The sequence below is a fragment of the Mauremys mutica genome, chromosome 7, assembly GCF_020497125.1.
Source record: "Mauremys mutica isolate MM-2020 ecotype Southern chromosome 7, ASM2049712v1, whole genome shotgun sequence".
NCBI lineage: Eukaryota > Metazoa > Chordata > Testudines > Geoemydidae > Mauremys > Mauremys mutica.
The window spans coordinates 57411474-57431451 of NC_059078.1; the positions used below are offsets into that span (position 1 = coordinate 57411474).

The 19978-nt window shown below is 48.5% G+C and overlaps 1 protein-coding gene across 5 annotated transcripts in view; it reads right to left on the reverse strand.

Annotated features, from left to right (window-relative positions):
• SEC31B (SEC31 homolog B, COPII coat complex component) overlaps positions 1-16931 on the reverse strand; it is a 42980-nt gene extending 26049 nt beyond the window's left edge. Inside the window, exons 1-9 of one of the 5 annotated variants that reach the window (XM_045023422.1) lie at positions 16907-16931; positions 10148-10236; positions 8187-8310; positions 7005-7200; positions 5738-5833; positions 4415-4555; positions 2391-2533; positions 2048-2147; positions 992-1153 (exon numbers count right to left, since the gene is read on the reverse strand). In XM_045023422.1, coding sequence (XP_044879357.1) covers positions 992-1153; positions 2048-2147; positions 2391-2533; positions 4415-4555; positions 5738-5833; positions 7005-7200; positions 8187-8310; positions 10148-10226 — 1041 coding nt within the window. In that variant the 5' untranslated portion in view covers positions 10227-10236; positions 16907-16931. Of the gene's footprint in view, positions 1-991; positions 1154-2047; positions 2148-2390; positions 2534-4414; positions 4556-5737; positions 5834-7004; positions 7201-8186; positions 8311-10147; positions 10237-16372; positions 16515-16687; positions 16855-16906 lie in introns of those variants that run through there. The other 4 variants (XM_045023418.1, XM_045023419.1, XM_045023420.1 and 1 more) reach the window with 4 other exon arrangements.
• Between the last annotated feature and the right edge of the window lie 3047 nt (positions 16932-19978).

Below are 19978 nucleotides of genomic sequence, written 5' to 3' on the forward strand. Positions count from 1 at the left end.
ACCTGCCTGTTACTTCATTTTCCCTTTTTCTATTTTTGCCCTTTGTTTGTATTAAGTGGAAGACATCCCAGATTGTTTTATTCTCTAATATTAGTGTGGTTGGTTGCACATTTATGTGTATATGGCACCTGTGACATCTACACAGGGAAAGTGCCAGAAAGTTCACTGGGTTTAATCAACTCTAAACAGCATCATAAAGATACTCATTAAAGCATGTCCTGTCTTTTGAGAGTCCTAAGAAACTCCAAGCTGTCTGCCAAACAAGAGTTGACAAACTTTGGCTTATCAGAATATTCTGCTAAGGCCTGTATTGTAATATTTCTGTTGGGGGAAGGGAGAATTGAAATCTAAGAAGGAACCTTTGTAATTGGCTTAAAGGCTGTGTTCCTGACATTAGTTGACAATTTGGTTTTAATATCAAAATATTTAACCTGCTCCAAGCTATAGATTAGAACGGCTTGGATAAAATTCTTTAGTCGGGGTTTAGAACCAAATGGACAGCTACCTCCCTAGATCCCTTCTCAGCAGTTATAAGGATTGATTATTTGTTGTATTGATCTGATTTAACTAATTTTAGCATTTAATTCCAATTCAATACACACTACCTTGGCGATTTGAACACTGTATTATCTTAGTTGTAGTTTGGTTTAGTAGTAGCTTACCTTTGGTGATACGTTTACTTAATTTTATTTTTAACAGCTTTAATAAAATTGATAAAAAGATGCTGATTGACAGAAATCTGATTCGGTAACGTCCTTGAGGCTCTGGCTGGATGTTAGCCAGCCAACCTAAAGCCAGACCACCTCCCCACAATCAATCCTTGGTTTTCACAAACACCATGTGGACCTGAGGCCAACGCACACCCCTGCACCCGGTGTGCTCACTGCAGCACCTGTGTCCACAGTGAAACAACACTCTACCTTCCAGTGCCCCCTGAACCCAAGCACCAACTGCCACGCCATCACGCCTGTGCTGTTTCATGGGACTCTACCTTGTCAGCCTGAGTCTTCTGCTGAGCTGCTAGGCTCCCACCCATAACAGAATAAATGTTGATCCACCCATCGAAAGAGGCAGCGGAGAAGACTGATGGATTCCGAGGGCACCACTGGACATCAAAGCACCACTGGCTCTGAGTGGGCAGCTCATAAATCACCTAACATGGATGGGGAAGAGGCAGAACGTTATAAGGAACAGTCACTTGTTTTCCCCCAAGCCACTTACGCATGGCAGGTCTACCACACATTCCTGACATCTCACCATGCACAATGCACCCTGATCATGATCACTTCCTGGTAGCCCACCAGCTAGGACACACTGCAGCTGCAATATTTCAAAATAACTAGCACCAACACCAGGAGGCCCCAGAGAGCTGCAGTGCATAAGAGCAGAAGGGTTTGGGCTGCAGAATGAAATTGATTTGGAATGTATAACCCTAGTCAGTTTCATTCTGTTTTCAAAGGCTATGACTAGCCTTGGGGTAGCATGTGTCCTGCAGGCACCACACCACAAAGGAAGCCTCCAGTAGCAGGGGGAGGCTCCGGCAGCAGGGAGGCAGAGGGACACTATGCTGCAAAACCAGTGCAGATGTGGGAGGCATGCCTTGGGTACAGAAAGAGCCCATACAGGGTATAATACCTAGGGGCACAGGTATAGGGCATTCTACTCTACTAGTCTAAGCTGCACCTCTCCATCCACACTGCTATTTTTACCCATGCTAGCTGGGTGTGCAAGCGTCTGTACGCTACACACCACCACAAGTGTAGATGTACTTAAAGTGCTTCTGCCCCCAGCACTCTAATATAGTAGTATCTGCTGTCAAGGGAAGGGGAATAGCAACAAAAAGGGAGAAACAAACCAACAAAAGAAAAGTCCTGGTGTAGGCTGGACAGAGTGCGTTCTCGCTCTCTCCAGAGAGTGGGCATCGGAATGGTGTGGAGAATGCCCCGAAGTGGGACAATATGTTAAATGACATACTTGGCACAGAATGCAAATACATACCAGGCAGGAAGTGTGTACTTACTGCCATAGAATCAAACCTGCCACGCACCTCACCAATGCAGGGGTTCCAGCACAAGATCCGGTTGTCTTTGGCACTACTGAGAAGGAGCTCAGGGTCAGCCTGGCACCAAGAGATAGACAGGACTCCCCTGAAACAGACCAGACATAACACAGTCACTCCATGAAAGCAAGAAGGTCCCACTCCCTATTCCAGTCACACTGTAGCAGCTTATGTGGACACTTTATCACAGCATAGCAGTCTAGATCACTTCTCTGCCTCAGTCAGACTAGAACGAAACTCAGACATCTCTGCTCCTCAGTTCAAAAGCCAGATAGCCTGACCCTGAAAGATGGGAATCCTCCGAGAGGCAGAGCAACAGCCTGGTTCCTACCTCGTGTGCCCCTCCAGCTGGCTCAAAGGAGAGGTGGCAAAGCGTAGGTCCCATATCTGGATCACCGGCATGCGGTCGTCCTCAGAGGAAAGGACCAGCTGGGTAGCAACTTCTGGGTGCCAGGCCATTCCCGAGCAATGCATCTGGAGACACAACAGCACAGGCTGACAACACTGCAGAGCTGACTGGCAACAAACGAAGGCCTGGTTTACACTAATCAGTTAGGTCAACGTAAGACAGCTCACCTCGATCTAATTACGTCAGTGTCAACACTACAGCCTTGTTCCGCCCATATAAGTGCCCTACTACAACGACATAACTCCATCTCCACAAGAGGCACAGCGCTTATGTTGGTGTATTTAGGGCAATGCAGTGTCTGTGTAGGCTGTTAGCTGTCTTGTTAATTTCAGGGTTCCGCAAAAGCTGTGAAATTGACAAGAAAGCCCAGCACCTGGGTCCCCAACCAGGCTGTTGCCAAGTCTCTGCTCCAAGCCGGGCTGCTACCCAGGCTCCTGGCTTGTGCTGCTGCCTGGGCTCCCTGTTGGGAGCTCAGCTGTCCCCTGGGTTCCTGACTCCATGCTCCTGGCTGAGAGCCTGGCTGCCACCGCATGCGCACACACGCACACCCCGATTCCCCTCTGAGAGCATGGCAACCGACCGGACTCCGGACATGGCTCTCCCCACTGGAGGCGAGGAGCCCAGAGAGCAGCTGGGCTCCCAGAGGGGAGCTGCGTGGAGCTGGCCCCCAACACTGCCCCCTCTTCAGTTGGTGGGAGCGCTCCTGGTGAGGACGCACATCACCAACAGAAGGAGGGTAGTGTGGATATCAGCCACCGCAGTAATTACTGCAATGGCTGTAAGTTGACCTAACATAGGTCGATTTAAGACTGTAGTGTAGACATGCCCTCAGTGGCCCAGAGACATAACACTTAGTAGTAAACTCTCCAGAGCACTAGAGACCAGCTAAGTTTCATAACACCCCCATGTGGAAGGTAAACATTGGTGCACCAATTACACAGATGGGGGAAACTAAGCAGACAGATGTAGGGGCTGGCTCAGGGCCGCACAGGAAATAAGTAGCAGAGCCAGGATTAAAACTCACAAGTACCCTGATCAGTCCACTAGACAACACTCCTCTGAGGAATGAGCTACAATTCCAGGGCAAGTGCACCCTAGGCCAAGAGCAAAGGGTCTCATTTCTCACTTGGTTAGTGTGCAGGGACTTTTTCTTTTCTTTCACCAGCCAGGGAGCTTCTAATGCAATCCTTGCCCAAGGAACACTTTTCCCCATCTGCCTTGGAGATGGAGATCCCAGACTTGCCTCTGTACCACACATCTCACCCCGGCAAGGTCACACGTTCACCTGACTGCTGGCCCACACATACGAGAATCTGGCTCTCCCCTCCCCAGAGAAACATTTGTAACAGCAACGGGACATATGGAAACATCAGACAATTGGCTGCCACTCCTCTGCTCTCTGACAGATTGGTGCCTTTATTTCTTTCCTTCGCTGATTTAACGTGAACCTGGTGCTGGTGGAAGGTGCAGATTCCCAGCCCAGGAGAGTGCTGCCCTGTGTTCACCCCACGTAAAGCACAGCAGCGGCGTCAATTCCTCACACACCTCCCACATGCCTGTGTGCCTCAAAACTAATCTGGAGGGAGCACACTAAGGAGCAGGCAGGTGCACCATGGCCCATTTGATCCTTGGCCTCTCTCCTCAGCGTACTAAGAGGGACAAACACCAGGACACTCTGGGCCACCGTAGTGGCACAGAATCCCTAAGATGTAAGAATGCCCCGGCCAGGCTCTTTTGCACACCAGATGCCCCGCACAAAGGTGCCTCCCATGGGAGGGGTGGGTACTGCAGAGTTATCCCTGACATTTGCACAGAAGGCCTCTTGCTCCGGGGCTATTCCCCCAGGGTCCCATGCAGCTGCCTTACAGCCCCTTTGCACTGGTGGGCTGCAGGGCAACTGAGAGTCCAGCCCGGGGAGGCCAGCCCATGGTCCTTCCCCCACTCACTCTGTTGCTGTGGTCGCTGATTTTGATGATGGGCTCGTTTTTCCTGAGGTCCCACACGACGGCCTTCCCACTGGGGTGAGCGGAGGACAGGATGTGCTGCACCTGACGATTCCAGGACACCGCGCTGATGTCTTCCTGAGGCTGACGAGGTAAGAGAAGCCACAGATTCATTATACCCATGCAGGGGAACACCAGCACTGAATCCCCATCACTGGCTTGTCTCAGAGTGCACTAAGGGCTCAAACACATTCCCAGAGGATCTATAAATTCTGTGCCACAATCACTGATAGACTGAGTTGCTGATCAGGTGGGAAACATCAGCAGCAGCACCGATGGCAACCAGCTAGGGCCGGGGAAACCTTTAGGTGGAGAATACTATGGAAAACGCCATTCTGGATGGGAACATTCCCTAGGAAAGGCCATGAAGTTTAGGAAGCAAATACTGAATTCCATGCCAGTCTGTATCAGCCATGTGCATCATGAACCATTAATATCAGTGGGAAGCAACGCAGTCCGACAGGGCTGAATGGCTCAGCAGCCTGGGATATATGGAGATTAGGCTGCAGACTAGAGACCTTAGTGACAGAACACACATGGGAAGAGGACCTGTTGCAGCATCTCAGGAGTGCACAGAATCCAGGGCTAACTCCCCTCGCCCTATCATAATGCAGGAGGCAGGCAAGGAGGGTGTCCTGTCCCAGGAGAGGCTCAGCAGTCTTTTCACTGAGTGAACGACAGCTGATTGTGTTGCTCACAAGGGGGAGCTCACTTATAAATCACTATTGGAAAGGGCTGCTTCCCATTTAAAGCCAAGAGACCCCATCCAGGAGAGACAGATAATCACACACACCCCCACCGATCGCTCATTGGCTGCGCTGTGGTATTACCTTAATTGAAGCCTCTGGTATCTCACAAGATCGCTAGCAGATCCCTTATTTCCCCAGAAAGGCCTGATAAGGGTATTACAGAGAGCCCGACCCACCCAGCTAGAGAATGAACACTGGTTGGTTATCTTGTTCAAATCCACCTAGTGCAAAGTCTCCATAGAGAACTTATCCCAACCCAGCAGCACCCGCCAACACTGCACAACCTCCCCCCTACCACATAGACCACCTCTGCCATCTCCCTGAAAAGGAGCCCACTCTTAGGTTCTGATCTATTTCCCCAGCAACTGACTGGGTCAGTTCCATGCCCCACCTATCAGATGGATCCCAGGCTGTTACTGGAGTGGATCACTCCCCCCTCCCTCCAGTCTCAAGTATCTGTCCAGGGACGCAGCACTTCCAGTGAGCAAGGACCCTGACCACAGAGAAGCCCCTTTACCTGAGATTTAGCCCCTGGCGTCATTGGCACACTGAAGTTATTCAAGTCCCAGATGTAAATTTCAGAATTGTTGGCCCCAGAGGCCAGGAGGTTACACTGCGGGAAAAGCAAAAGCACAGTTATCTCTCCGCTCAGGGCATCCCTGGGGGAAGAGAACGGACTTCCTTAGACTAACCACAACCAAAGAAAACAACAAAACAATAGGAGATGTGAGCTACATGGAATATGTCACTGGTACGGCCCAGCACAGAACGCATTCCTGCTGGGGCGGTGGGCCCTCACCAGAGAATGTGCCCCCACCAGAGAACGTGCCCACAGTACAAAGGGGAAGGGAGGCGGAACCCCAAGTGGACTTAGGGACTGGGGTGAGGGAAGAGAAGAGCACTGCAATTATTTTATATCTCTGGCACCTGCTACCCCAATGAATCCTAAAATACTGAGCAGATTGGGCAGACAGACCACAAACAGGGATCTCTGAAACACAGCCATCTGTAAGGTGGGAAAAGGCAGCTATTTAATAGTGCACAGTGACAACAGGTTGGGGTTAGAAATGACGCCTGTACTCCACTGGGTCTGCAGGGGGGAGTGTTGGGCAGCAGAGAGGAATTATCCAGGTTATGACTAGTCATGGCTGTGGATCACATCATCTTTTTTTTGCCTAGTAAGCTGCATGTTCAGAACACGTGTAGCGCCTGACTCCCCCGGCACACCCTGCCAAGGGGCAGAATGCCACAGCTTCCCAGTCCCACTAAACACAGCTTGACGGTCGAGAGCCGAAAGCATTCCAAGCTCTGTCCAGGAAGGTGCAGAGCCTCCACAAGGGCTGCGGCAAGCCCTGATTAGCATCTAGGGCTCTGTGACCATCAGACGCCCCAGCATTCAGACAATGATGATATTTTTGTCTTACAATAGTGCCTAGATTCTCCAACTATGATCAAAGCCACACTGTGCTAGGCACTGTAAAACACATACTAAGAGTGTTCCTGCCCCAAAGAACTAACTGTAGCTAGACAAGACAAAGGGAGTATTAGTACTTCATCACAGAGAGATGAAGGGACAAGGTCACACAGGGAATCTGTAGCACTGAACCTAGATCTCTTGAGTCCCAACTGAGTAATTTTACAAGCAGCCCCTTCTTTGCTCCAGTTTACAGGCTGTCCACTCAAGACTTAATCCCTCTGAACATGGGAGCTAGTCAGTGTGGAAGCCAGGATGGCTGTGCAAGGTCATGGTAGAGGACAGCTGTAACATTTCACTGGCTGTGCACCTGGAAAGGATTAAAGTCAAGCGCTCGAACGGGGCCAGTGTGCTTCTCCCGCCGTCCGATCACAGACTCTGACCCTGACATCAGAATCTGGGTTGCACTGAACAGCGTTAGCACTCCGTTATCCCCTCCACCAGCAATCACCCCGGAGGAATCAGACGGCCCGTTTCCAAAGCTGCCCCAGATCAGCTTGTGAAACCTAAGGAGAGAAAAGAAACCTGGCCAGAGTAAAGTCAGGGCAGAGCAACAGCACCTGACACGAGTCAGTTCACGCTAACTCGCATACAGACACCTTTGCTAAGAACCCATCAACCTCCATCTCAAAGGGCAACTCCCTTTCTCAGAGGGCAATGGGTCCTCATCACCCAAGAGCTGTGCCTCCCCCCAACACCTTTGAAGGTGGAGAATTGCAAAGGTCAGCCCAGTACGAGCACAGCTACATTAGGGAGATTTGCACTGATGTAGTTACACCGATCTAAACACCCAGTTTAAATACACTGCCCTGACTGGACATGGGAATCACTAGGTGAAATTCTCTGGCCTGTGTTATACAGGAGGTCAGATTAGAGGGTCATAATTGCTCCTTGTGACCTTGAAATCTGTGAAAATGGTGACACACATCCTGGGTGGAAACCAGGGTATGTTGCACCACTGCAAGCCCTGCTTTATACCAGTGGAGTGCATCTACACTGGGCATCTGCACTGCTGCAGCTCTGTGGTGTAAATATCCCTGAACCCCAAGACTCTGCCTCCTATTAATAAATTGCCTGGTGAATAGGTTTACCATCAGCCCCTTCATGCTCAGTTTCACTACTCCATCTCATGGCCTTCTAATTTCATATCATCATCAAGATATTACATGGGACGTGGGCCAATAGTCACCATTCACCCACCCACCCCTAACTACCCTATAGCACCTTCAGATTTCCCCACTGATCAATGTGGATGTACCAAGGTCCTCCATCTGAACAGATGAGTTGCCCAACTCTTTCCACCTTGCCAAGCTGTGCAACGCGCACGCATTAGAGGACGGGTGCTGGGCAGGATTCTTTCCAGGCCCTGACATGTGATCAACTTAACCCTGAAGATTTGAACTCACTCCCCTCTACCCCCACATCTCACCCTGCATTGGTCATTACTCAGATCCAGCAACTGTACCAACATGTTAACAGGAAGCGCCAGTACCTGTTGGAAGCAGGAAGGATTCCTCTGCACTTCATGTCCAGGGAAGGGTCCCTGAAGTCAATTTCAAAGATTTCCAGGGTGGCATTTGTACTGAAGGAGGCATCCAGCTGCTGAGCAGATGTTCCTAAGCAAAGGTACATGGAGAGGGGACAGGTGAGAACTCTCCATGGGCCCCGGGTACATAAAGAACAAGGCTTTTGCACGGCAAAATAAGCCAATTCTTTAAATATGGTCAGTATTACCATGGCCCTGTGTGAGCATTCTGCCTGCATGTACTGCTCAGAGAACCACATGTTAAGACACAGGCTTTAAAATGAGATCAGATCTTCCTCAAGAAATCCTGATCCTGAGAATTTTAATTAAATGTCCCTTTCCCTTTGAACAACAGAAATAAAGTCCCTGGGCCCTCTCCCTCAATACTTCCACCCTCGCCCCACAAAGGCCCTGTCTTCAGTACTAATGCAGCTATTTCAGTGACCCGGGTCACAATTATGGTTCCAATTCGTATTGTAGACTGAACCTTAACTGTGTTCATAAAGTCTTGGTCAGACCTTCCAAATCTAATTCACATTGGAGGTTCTTTAACTGGGGCTTCTCAAGCATTTGCTGATGGTCCATGGAGAGTTGGCTGCTAATGTGGTGCTGGTTCTCTTCGTTTCTGGCTGCTACATTAAAAATAAAAGCAGCTAAAGATACATTGAGTAATTTCCTAATGTAGCTTTCCCATGCAAGTGCTGTAGTTGCCACAGGGACGTTATTTGATTGCCGATGGGAAAGGAGGTGCACAGGAGACATACCCTATCAAAAAGTGATCCCAACTATGAAATTGTGCAGCTCCTGATCTAGAGGGACTGCAGCCAGCGCTTCTGGGCTGACCATGGATGTAGTCTGGTTACAAAACACAATTACGGATCAATCTAGATTGCAAATTGGAACTATACTTATAATCAACTGAACTTTAGCTAGTTGCCTGGACATGCTTGTGTCTGTAGTGTAGAGAGGCCCTGATAGCCAGAACCAAAGAAAGTTTGGGTGAGTGAAAAGGCAAAAAGTAAGACAAGATGGGAGCCCAGAACTGCCCTAGACAGGAGACACAGCTCGCTTGTTGTCACACTGTAGTGATGTCAGGTCATCAGCTCCTCATTTATACCACCCTGTACAGCTGCGCATCCAAGGAATTTGCAAACTCTGCAAATCAGATATTAAAGGGACATTGCTAAGAGTTTAAATGAAACCTAAAGTTTGGGGGCTGAACAATGCAAATAGAAACAGCTTGGAATTCCATTGCTAACTACTTCATATTGATTGTTCACTTTGCAGTGTCAGGAACCCAAAAGCAAGAGCATCTGAAGACCAGGAAGTGAAACTGACCATACTGAAAGAGAACATTAGTCTGTGGTCCAGAGTTCAAACTGAGTGAAGTGAGAAGTAGTACATGGTAAAAAGCAAGCGCATGATTTGTAAGGTCCTATCATGCTGAATAATTGGAGGTGTTTATATAGTTAAATAAAGTGCAGTCATTTTAAAATATGTGGCACTAAATTTTTAAAAAGTGATCAGTTGTCCAAATTTATACATAAGAACAGCCATACTGGGTCAGACCAATGGTCCATCTAGCCCTGTATCCTGTCTTCTGACAGTGGCCAATGCCAGGTGCCTTTACTCTTTACACCGGCTTGTTTAGACGTTAGATTAGAAAGGTCTGAGAATTTACCCTCTGAAAAGCAGTCTCTTTCAAGGTATCAAGCTGGGCATCCAAAAGTCACTAGTCACTTCTTAAAAAAACAGGTCCTGATATTTATCTTGCCAGTATCACTTTAAAGCTCCAGAAAGAATTCAAGTGGTTCTTGATGGAATATAAGATGGTCCTGTCTCTGTGCAATGCACATAATGGATGGTTACACCACCTGTGTGGCTCAGTTTCATTCTGACCTGAATGCCTTGGCTAGGGGGAGCTGTACCTGTTGCTAGGTAGATGGGGTGATTGCTTGCTGGACTCCACACCTGAACAGCTGTTCGCTCAATTTCCTTTAGCTTCATTTTCTGGACTCTAGAAGAGATTTATACCAGGGTGAGCAGAGTCTTGCAACATCAGTATGGAAATTCACCAACCCAGCCACAAAATCTACTTGCCTACCTGTAAAATGATAAAATAAATCCTGATGGGTGAATAGCATTTAGCAGGGCTGAGTTGGGGTGTTTGAGAATTCATTAAAAAACCCAAATTAACTCAGGTTCCAGTATGTGACTCTACTTTGGGGCTTGAGCTCTTCCCATACTCTCATTATAGGGGACCCTCAGTTACCGGAAAGGGGTCTAAATTATTCTGGGTTTGGTTTCATTTAGCTACAGAAGGGCATTCAAGCTAAGCTACTCACAGGGTTGTAAGCTCACTGAACATACTGATGCCAACACATACAGAGTGAAAATGAGCAGGGAAAAGTCAAAACTCAGAAGAGATGTGGTAACACAGAACAAGGCAAACTGCTACATTATCTGATTTAGCTAATGCATGTCATTCTCACTCCCATATCATTCAAAGACCCAAAAGGAAATTCACTTGGAATTCTGCTTCAGTTTGTGAACAGTGAAATAAGTGGTTTAGTGGTTCAAAATCATGAAGTGCTGAGTTCTATTCCCATTCTGACAATGACTCCCTCAGCGACCCCAGGCAAGTCACTCAGCATTTCAGTACAGGAGTTGCCCCTGCTTGCAAAATGGGAAATAAGGTTCCCTAATTCCTGGGAAATGGGATTAGACACTATTGCAATACGCACAACACAGTAATATTCCAAACTCCCCCGTAGTCCACTGGCTACTGGAACACAGTTAGGACTGAGCTTTAGGCCTCTAGAATCTGAGCTGCGTTACAAGTTTCTATTGAACAGACACAGTCACACTCATTAGCATAGGCCAGACATAGGAAGTATCTGCATTTGATAGTTTGCCCAATCCATGCTAGAATTGGAATGGCTATTTTTAGCAGAGTTCTCTGACACGGATGCGTTCTCTGATTTCAGGGGCCAATCCCCAAAGGCCAGTCAAAGTGTATTAGACATCAGATTTGAAACTGCTTCCAGCCTTAATTTGGCCTACGTGTAACCAGGGCCCAGGGCCGGCTCCAGGCACCAGCACAGCAAGCAGGTGCTTGGGGCGGCCAACGGAGAGGGGTGGCACGTCCGGCTCTTCGGCAGCGGGTCCCTCAGTTCCTCTCAGTGGGAAGGACCTGCCGCCAAATTGCTACCGAAAAACGAAGCAGCGGCGGTTAGAGCTGCCGCCAAATTGCTGCCGATCGTGGCTTCCCCCCCCAGCTGGGGCGGCAAAAACGCTGGAGCCGTCTCTGCCAGGGCCACTAATTAGCTGAAGTGTGTGCAGAGGGGGAGTCTGGTAGGCATTCCCAGTGTACCTGGAGCTAGCAAGCGGTAGGTCTGACACCCTTCTTGTCCCCCTTCCCCACCAAAGGCCTTCCCCTCTCATTACAGGGCAGGCTGCTTGATCAGAATTTCTTTAATGCTGTTAGTGTTAATCTGTTGTGGAATCTACTGAAGCTCATGTTACCTGCTGCCATTCTCATGCTAAGCTCACCCTAATTTATCAGAGGCCCAGGGGGATCTGAGCAGAGGCTATACAGCACAGATCACATGACCATTTCCCTAGGCATCCTAGGACTTTGGGGCGGAAAGATTCTCCCTCAGCAGCAGCAGGCAAAGCAGCTCATGGAAGACAGAGAGCTATATGTTTGTTCTCATGCCCTGAAGTGCATGCTCTGCCCCCTTCCTCTGTGGGCTTTATCAGACTCTCTGTCAGGCACCTATCTCTGGCATGGCTCCAGAAAAACCCTCATGGTCAGCTCCCCATACTAGTCATGGGGAGAGAAACTGACAGATCAGTTTTGCCTACTTCTGGCACATGAGGGAGAGGGAAGCAGCAGGCACTTGCTGGAGGCAGGTAGAGCTGCCAACGCCCTCAGTACACTGAGCACTTGTGGACCACACTGATGTTAGAGATTGGGACAGCAGCTCGGGGCTTCTTTGAAGCCGCCTTACCTGGCTCTCTGCTGGCTCCTGCTTCCTCAGTGCAATCAACATAGGAGCGAACTGTACACATGGGGCTCCCTGTCTCTTGCCTAGTAAAGGCGCAACAGCCCCTTTAGTGACCAAGCAAAACCACCCCAAAGCAGCCAGGAGGCCTCTTCCCTCCAAACTAGATCACTGGAATACGGGGAAGGGAACAGCAATCATCAGGAGAGAGAAGAAAGGGGCCATGGGCCACCATCAGGGAAGCAGCTGGGGTGAGTAGCACTTGGATACAATTTTTCAAGGTCTTCCCTGCCCCCGTGTTGATTGCTGTTGCCTGGAATTTAACAGGCAAAAAACAAAGAAAGCCCCTGGTAGGAGGGGGCTTACCATCTAAATTAGAGCAATGAAGTGCAAATAAACTATAAAAGAATCTATTGTCTTGAGCCTGGCCAGAGTGGACATCACATGTACCCCCGAGTATGTCAAGGGAAGGTCTTGCATCCAAGTCCCCTAGAGACTGCACCCAATACCTAGGACAGCCGGTAGTCCCAACCCTGCTGATCTCAGCTACCTCAGCAGGACACAGCACACCAAAGAGTGCATTGGTTAGCTTGACTCTATATTGGCAATGCTGCTGCAAAGATCATTATCCTATGTCATTCCTCTCTGTGAATCCTCCAGTGGCTCCCCCTTCTGCAGGGCAGCAAACATAAGCTGCTGACATCCACTTTCAAGGCCCTTCACCATCAGTCCCTACCCTGCCTATCAGCTCTCATTTGCTACAGAGTTGTCGGTGCTCGCCTTCGATCGGACCCTGATGTCAGTACCCACTGCCCACTTGTTACATTTTCAAACACCTTCATGCTTTCTCTCCCGCTGCCCACATGCTTTGGGAGGTTCGCTGCATAAACAGCCACAAAACCAATGCGTAATCCAGCTTCGGATCCCTCCTCAGAGCGCTCCTTTGCCATGATGCCTACAAAACACTTGAGCCAAGATGCTGGTCAGCGTTCTCACTGTTTACTTGTACTCCCCCATCTGTCTGTATCCACCTGTTAGCTCTTGTGTTATACTTGGATATCAACCCCTTGGGGCAAGGACTGTTCTGTGTTTATATAGAGCGCAAAATGAAGTCCACATCTGGACTCCTAGATGCTATGGTAACATAAGTAATAATAATGGAGAGTGCGTCACTTGGACTAGCCACATATTAGCAATACTAAGAGAGAGACCCTGGACCGCTCTGTTGAAGAGGCTGCCAATTCAGAGCATGGGCAACCCTGGTTCTTAGGCCAGTGGCATAGTTATGCTACCACATTTGGTGTCAGCAGAACAAAGAAAGTGGATTAGAGTGATCCAGCCACGAGGTTACAATCTCACAGGCCTTCCAGGCACCTTCCATTTACTTTGTCTGAGAAATCAATTCAATTCAATTGAACTGGCACTGGGGGCCTTTTGAGGACAACAGTGTCTCACTCCGCAATAGGAGGGGTTTTCAGGACACCAATCTGCTGTCTCAGGCTTGAAGGAAAAACTGCAGCTCTGAGCCCTACACTGATAGACAAGATCAAGGATAGTCAGTAACCAAGAGCCTTCAGAATTTCATGGTGTTTCTGCACATTGTTTCTCTCTGTGTCCAGGACAGGATTAATGACCCTCAAAGTAAGGAAACAGTCTTCTAGCAACCTCTTCTGGCTGCTGTAAGAAGAGCCAGAGAGCTGTAAAATGAATAAATCAGCAGGATTCACAGGGAGAGTGCACCATCTGGCGTTCTATCTAGATTCTAGAAGTAACATCTCAGGTCACCGAGAAAGTTCAGGCTTCTCGCAAGAGCTCTTTCATTAGTCATACCAATTCCTACACAAGGGGTCCCCAATGTGGTGCCCGCAGGCGCCATGGCACCCGCCGCAGTGTCTAAGTACACCTGCATACTGGCCGGCGGATGAGCATCTGCCGAAATGCCACCGACAAGCTGCGTCATCCAGAGGTGTCGCCACCGAAATGCTGCCAATTTTTGGCAGCAGCGCCTCTGGATGACGCTACTTTTCGGTGGCGATGCCTATTGACGTTGCCGCTTGTCGGCAGAATTTCAGCAGATGCTCGTCCGCCGCCATGGTCCTCCATGGCTCATTTTCATCTGGCGGGCGCCAGATGAAAAAGGTTGGGGAGCACTGTCCTACACTATCTGCAGGAGGGGAGCAGTTGACAGATCCCAGGTAGTGCCAAGTCTCAGCCACTATTGACAGAGCCTCAGCATTCCCAGAAGCCTCTCTTAGCCAGGATCTGTTGCCAAGTGTCCTTAAGGAAGGAAACAGTACTCTGGCAATGGGGGAAGCTAGGTCTAGCAGGTCAGACAAGTCCCTTCCACCAGGGACATGAGGGAAGAAAAGGTACTGTACTGAGATACCCAGCTGTCAAAATTAAAACACTCTCTCTCATCTTCTCAACGGTTGATGGATCATACAGACCCTGCTGAAGGAGGCAGCAATCTGTCATCTACACAGGAAACACAGGTGCCCAGCTACTGTAGTGATGGAGGCATTATAAATAGCTACAACTGATACTGTAGTAACAGCAAACAGAACCCCACAACTGGCCTGATAACAGCATTCCCAATCCCCCTTTAATAAGCTGAACTCCCTCTTTTACAATCCCAACACTGTCAACCTGAAATCCTTTCCTACAGACTTCCCCACCCAACCCAAATCTCAAAACTTCCTCCTGGAATAAACAATATCTAGCTCTTGTATAGTACTTTTTGTCTTTAGATCTCAAGTGCTTTACTACAGAGGTCAGTACCCTTAGCTCAATGTTACGGAAGGGAAAAGGAGGCACAGAGAGGGAAGCCAATGGCAGAACTGGAAATTAAGCCCAGGTCTCCTGAGTGCTAGTCCAGTGCCACACACACTAGGTTATACTTAGGGCTTCTGTTTTTCTGGGCTTATTAATTTCATTTTTCACAATTTATTTTTAGCAATTTTTTGACTTCCAGATAGATGTCCAAAAATCAGGGTTTTCTGGAGCTCTCTCTTTGTACATACACATAGTACTGTTTCAAACTGCACTGCACAGCGCACTAGGGAACCTTTAGTTTGCAACAGTAGGGTCTACATGGACCTATTAATGTGCAGTTATTGCACTTCAGAAATCACACCCTTGCAGTCCACATTACAGGTCTGTGTAGACAAGTGCTTAGCTACAAACCAGGGAGCATCGCCTGTATAAACAAACTGCACTGGGAAAGGGGTGAAGTCAGCATGAATTGAGTAATCATTTCCAGTGCTGATTGGATAAACAAGGATTTTTTTTAATCGTGGGTGTTTTATTGGTGTTTATCAGTTAAAACCTAAATCAGAAGCCCTAGCTATACTACATGCGCCTCCATTCAGAGTCCCTGATCTCCCTCTCCCCTAATTCTCACTGTCCTCGACTGAGCCTATTTTGACAAATAAAAGTAAACATCAGGCAGTAGGAACCCAGAGGGGAGACACTGGGATGGCTCTAACCCCAGTTGCAAAGCCACTGCCCCTTGCAATGAGGGTTTTTTTGGAAGGCAGGACTCAGTATAACACACTGCAACCTACAAAGGGACTTCCTACCTTCCTTCAAGAATACAGAGCTAATTCTCAGCTCTACATTACACTGCTGTACAGGGAATGGACGGCTCCTGGGACACAGGAAACTGGATCACAATCCCAGCTTTGCCACTCACTTCCCATATACCCTTACACCAATGGTTCTCAAACTTTTGTACTGGTGACCCCTTTCACATAGCAAGCCTCTGAGTGCGACCCCACCCCCTTATACATTAAAAACACTTTTTAATATATTTAACACTATTATAAATATTGAAGGCAAAGCATGGTTTGAGATGGAGGCTGACAGCGCGTGAACCCCCATGTAATAACCCCCCAGTTTGAGAACCCTGTCTTACACAATCTCACAAGGGAAAACCGCACTCCTATTCCTCCACCCTTTATCTGTGTCGCCTGGCGACTCTAAGCTCCTTGGGGCAAGGACTGGCGCTCACTATATGTCCGTACAGCACCGAGCACGGCTGGGCCTCTGGGTGCTACTGTAATACAGAGAACTACTGAAACTCTCAAGCCAGAGGGGCTCAGAGGGCCGCAGAAATGGCCTCCAGCGGACAACTGTGCGACGACCCACGCGTGAAACCAGCCCGCAGGTGGGGGCCCAGCGCGCCCACGCCACAGATCTCCAGCCCGGCCGTGGGGCGGCAGCACTCAGACCCCCGGCAGCTCGTGTCTGACGGGCACGGCGCAGCCCCTCCGCGTGGGCGGGGAGCCGGGGGCACGGGACTGCGGCGCTCGGGGCGGGCTCCGGCTCCCCGTCAGTGGCCGCGCCAGGGCCAGGCCCGCGCCTGCGTGAGGGGATCGGCCGGGCGGGGGCCGGGCCTGGGTAGGAAGGGCCCGCGCCGGGGTCAGAGCTGGGGGGAGGAGGGGCCGACGGAGCGGCCCTTACCGGCTCCGGTACCTTCCCTACCGCGACTCCTGACCCAGCCCGGCCCGGCCTCCCTGCTCAGACAGCGAGCGGAGCCTGTTCTATGGTGGCCGCCAACAGCCCAAAGAGCTCCGCCCGCGAAGCGTCTCCTGCCTATCAGTGTATGTGTGACTCCTCCCCTCAGACACACACTAACCCCGCCCCGCACTGGGGCATCAAACCCCTCGCCCCCGTATCTACCACGTAGGGCCAAAGTCAAGGCCCGAGCCCCCCTGCCCTGGAGCATCAACCCCCAGGGCCTACGGTTTCCAACTGTCTAATTGCACAAAAGGGAACACCCCTGCCCCGCCCCTTCCCCGAGGCCCCGCCCCCACTCGCTCCCTCCCCGACCCCACCCACATGTACATTAACCCGCTGCTCCCTGTTGTATTCTACTGGAGCATTCAATTACTGTCCTGGGGGGAGGAGGGGGAGAACCAGGGCTTTAGCCCCATATTGGTATGACTGTATGTTTCAGCTGTTCCTTGCACCCCAATCTATTCCTCTATGTGCTTCCTCAAAGACCCCCACTGTATGTGACACTTCCAGTGAGATACTAACCCTCCCATCCTTACCGTTCCACCCTTATTGGGGAATTAGCTGCCAGTGCCTCCTGGATATGAGGCATAAACCCATATCCACTTGCACTGCAGTCAGAAGCAGGGTATTATCCCCTTTCACTAGTACTACACATATCCTTCTCACTGCTAAAGGAAACCTTGGGCTTAACTTTAACAGAGAATCCAGCCCTGTTTTATTTGAACTATAATCTCCACAGAGGTTGTAAGCTCTTCAAGAAGGGGCATTCTTCCTGTTTGTACAGCACCTAGCACCATGAGGGCTCAGATCCCCTCTGTGGCCTGTGAGCACTACTGTCATGTTGTTATTAGGGGCCAGAATTTGCCAGTTTGCCTTTGCTCACACTGGCAAAATTAACTCAAAAAGTAACATTGATCCCAATGGGACTCCTCTGGTGATCAGTTACATCTGACAGCAGCTAACAGCACAGAAGAGCTGATATCCCAGCACCATTCAGTCAAGTCAGGCTGGACACAGGCCTGGTGAGCCCTATCTAAGATCATGGACTTAACTTTTACTGTTATAACTTTTGGGGGTTTTAATTTTGTTTTTCAAATAGCTAGGTAGTACTTTAGGTAATGTATGATGGTGGTTTAGGAGGCACCTTGGAACCCAAGCCCAGAAACAAACCTGTGCTGAGTTTTGTTATTTTCACTGCCCCTTTTCCTGCATTAGAGCAAACAGAGCTTTTCAATGTCATTCCACAGTATCCATTAGCAGAACAGGACATAGCTGTGATCCACAGAGCAGGCAAATTTTGTCATTCTGTTCAGTCTTTATCACTGCCAGTAAAAACCTATTTGTATTTTTTCTTAATCTATTAAAATGAAATGTTTTGTGATATTGCAGCTGGAGTCCATGATCATGTAAAAACTCATCACCCAAGCAGAAGTGTCCCTTGAAAATACAGGGATGAGAAACCTCTCCTGAAAATGCAGCCTGGGAAAAGTGGTTTTGGTGATTCAGTAACAGAGACCGCAACCTCAGAGCCAGTGCCAAAATCATAAGGCAATGGAACACAATGCTTACAGCATTGCAGTCTTTTGACTGAGATCCAAAGCTCAGACCACCGTCACTTACATTCAGTGCAAATCTTGTACCTATAAGAGTAGAGATATTACCACCTTTCCTGGCAATTTCACTTTTAGTTCCTACAATTTTGTCTCCTTAACAGCTCCTACCATTTTATTTGCCACTTTCTCTCTTAAAATGTTCTGTTGCATCATTAGCACAGAATAGGTGTAATGTTCCACTCAAGAGCTCGCTGCATATCAGTAGTGAGTGAAGCAACGTATCTTTGGACATACCTCCTCCATTTCTTACAAACCCTGAATATAAGAATGTCCATACTAGCATAGTGATTCTCAACCTGCGGCCCAGTCAGCACATAGCTGCGGCTCCTGTGACATCCTCTGAGCTATATAGTTTTGGATGTGGCCCGCATAACACAGTGTAGGCCGCATAAATAGGTTGAGAACCACTGATCCAGCCCAGTATCCTGTCTTCCAACAGTGATGAGTGCCAGATGCTTCAGAGTGAATGAACAGAGCAGGGCAATTATTGAGCGATCTATTCCATCACCCACTCCCAGCTTCTAGTGGTCAGAGGTTTATGGACACCTGGAACATAAGAATGTGTCCCTGACCATCTTGACTAACAGCCATTGACTGACCCATCCTCTATGAACTTATCTACTTCTTTTTTGAACTTAGATATAGTTTTGGCCTTCATAACATCCCCTGGCAACAAGTTCCACAGGTTGACTGTATGTTGGATGAAGAAGTACTTCCTTATATTTGTTTTAAACCTGCTGCCTACTAATTTTATTGGGTGAGTCCAGGTTCTTGTGTTATGCAAAGGGGTAAAAACACTTCCTTATTCACTTTCTCCCCACCAGTCATTTCACAGACCTCTGTCCTATCCCTCTGTCATCTCTTTTCTAAGATGAACAGTCCCAGTCTTTTTAATCTCTCTTCATATGGAAGCTATTCCATACCCCTAACCATTTTAGTTCTTCTCTGTATGTTTTCCAATTCCAATATATCTTTCTTGAGATGGGGTGACCAGAACTGTATGCAGTATTGAAGGTGTAAGTTTACTAATTTATATAATAGCACTACATTTTCTGTCTTATCTATCCCTTTCCTAATGGAGCCTAACTTTGTTAGCTTTTTTTGACTGCCGCTGCACCTTGAACAGATGTTTTCAGAAACCTATTCACAATGACTCCAAGATCTCTTTCTTGAGTGGTAACAGCTAATTTAAACTCCATTATTTTGTGTGTATAATTGGGATTGTGTTTTCCAGTGTGCATTACTTTGCATTTATCAATGTTCAATTTCATCTGCCATTTTGTTACCTAGTTTAGGGAGATCCCTGTCTTTGCAGTCTGCTTTGGACTTAACTATTTTGAGTAATTTTGTATAGTCTGCAAACTTTGCCACCTCACTGTTTCACCCCTTTTCCAGATCATCTATGAATATGTTTTGATCAGCACAGGTCCCAATACAGATCCTTGGGAGGACTCTTCTATTTACCTCTCTCCACTGTGAAAACTGACCATTTATTCTTCCCTTTGTTCCCTATTTTTTAACCAGTTACTGATACAGGACAGGACGTTCCCTCTTATCCCATAACTGCTTAGTTTGCTTAACAGCCTTTGGCATGGGACCTTGTCAAAAGCTTTCTGAAAGT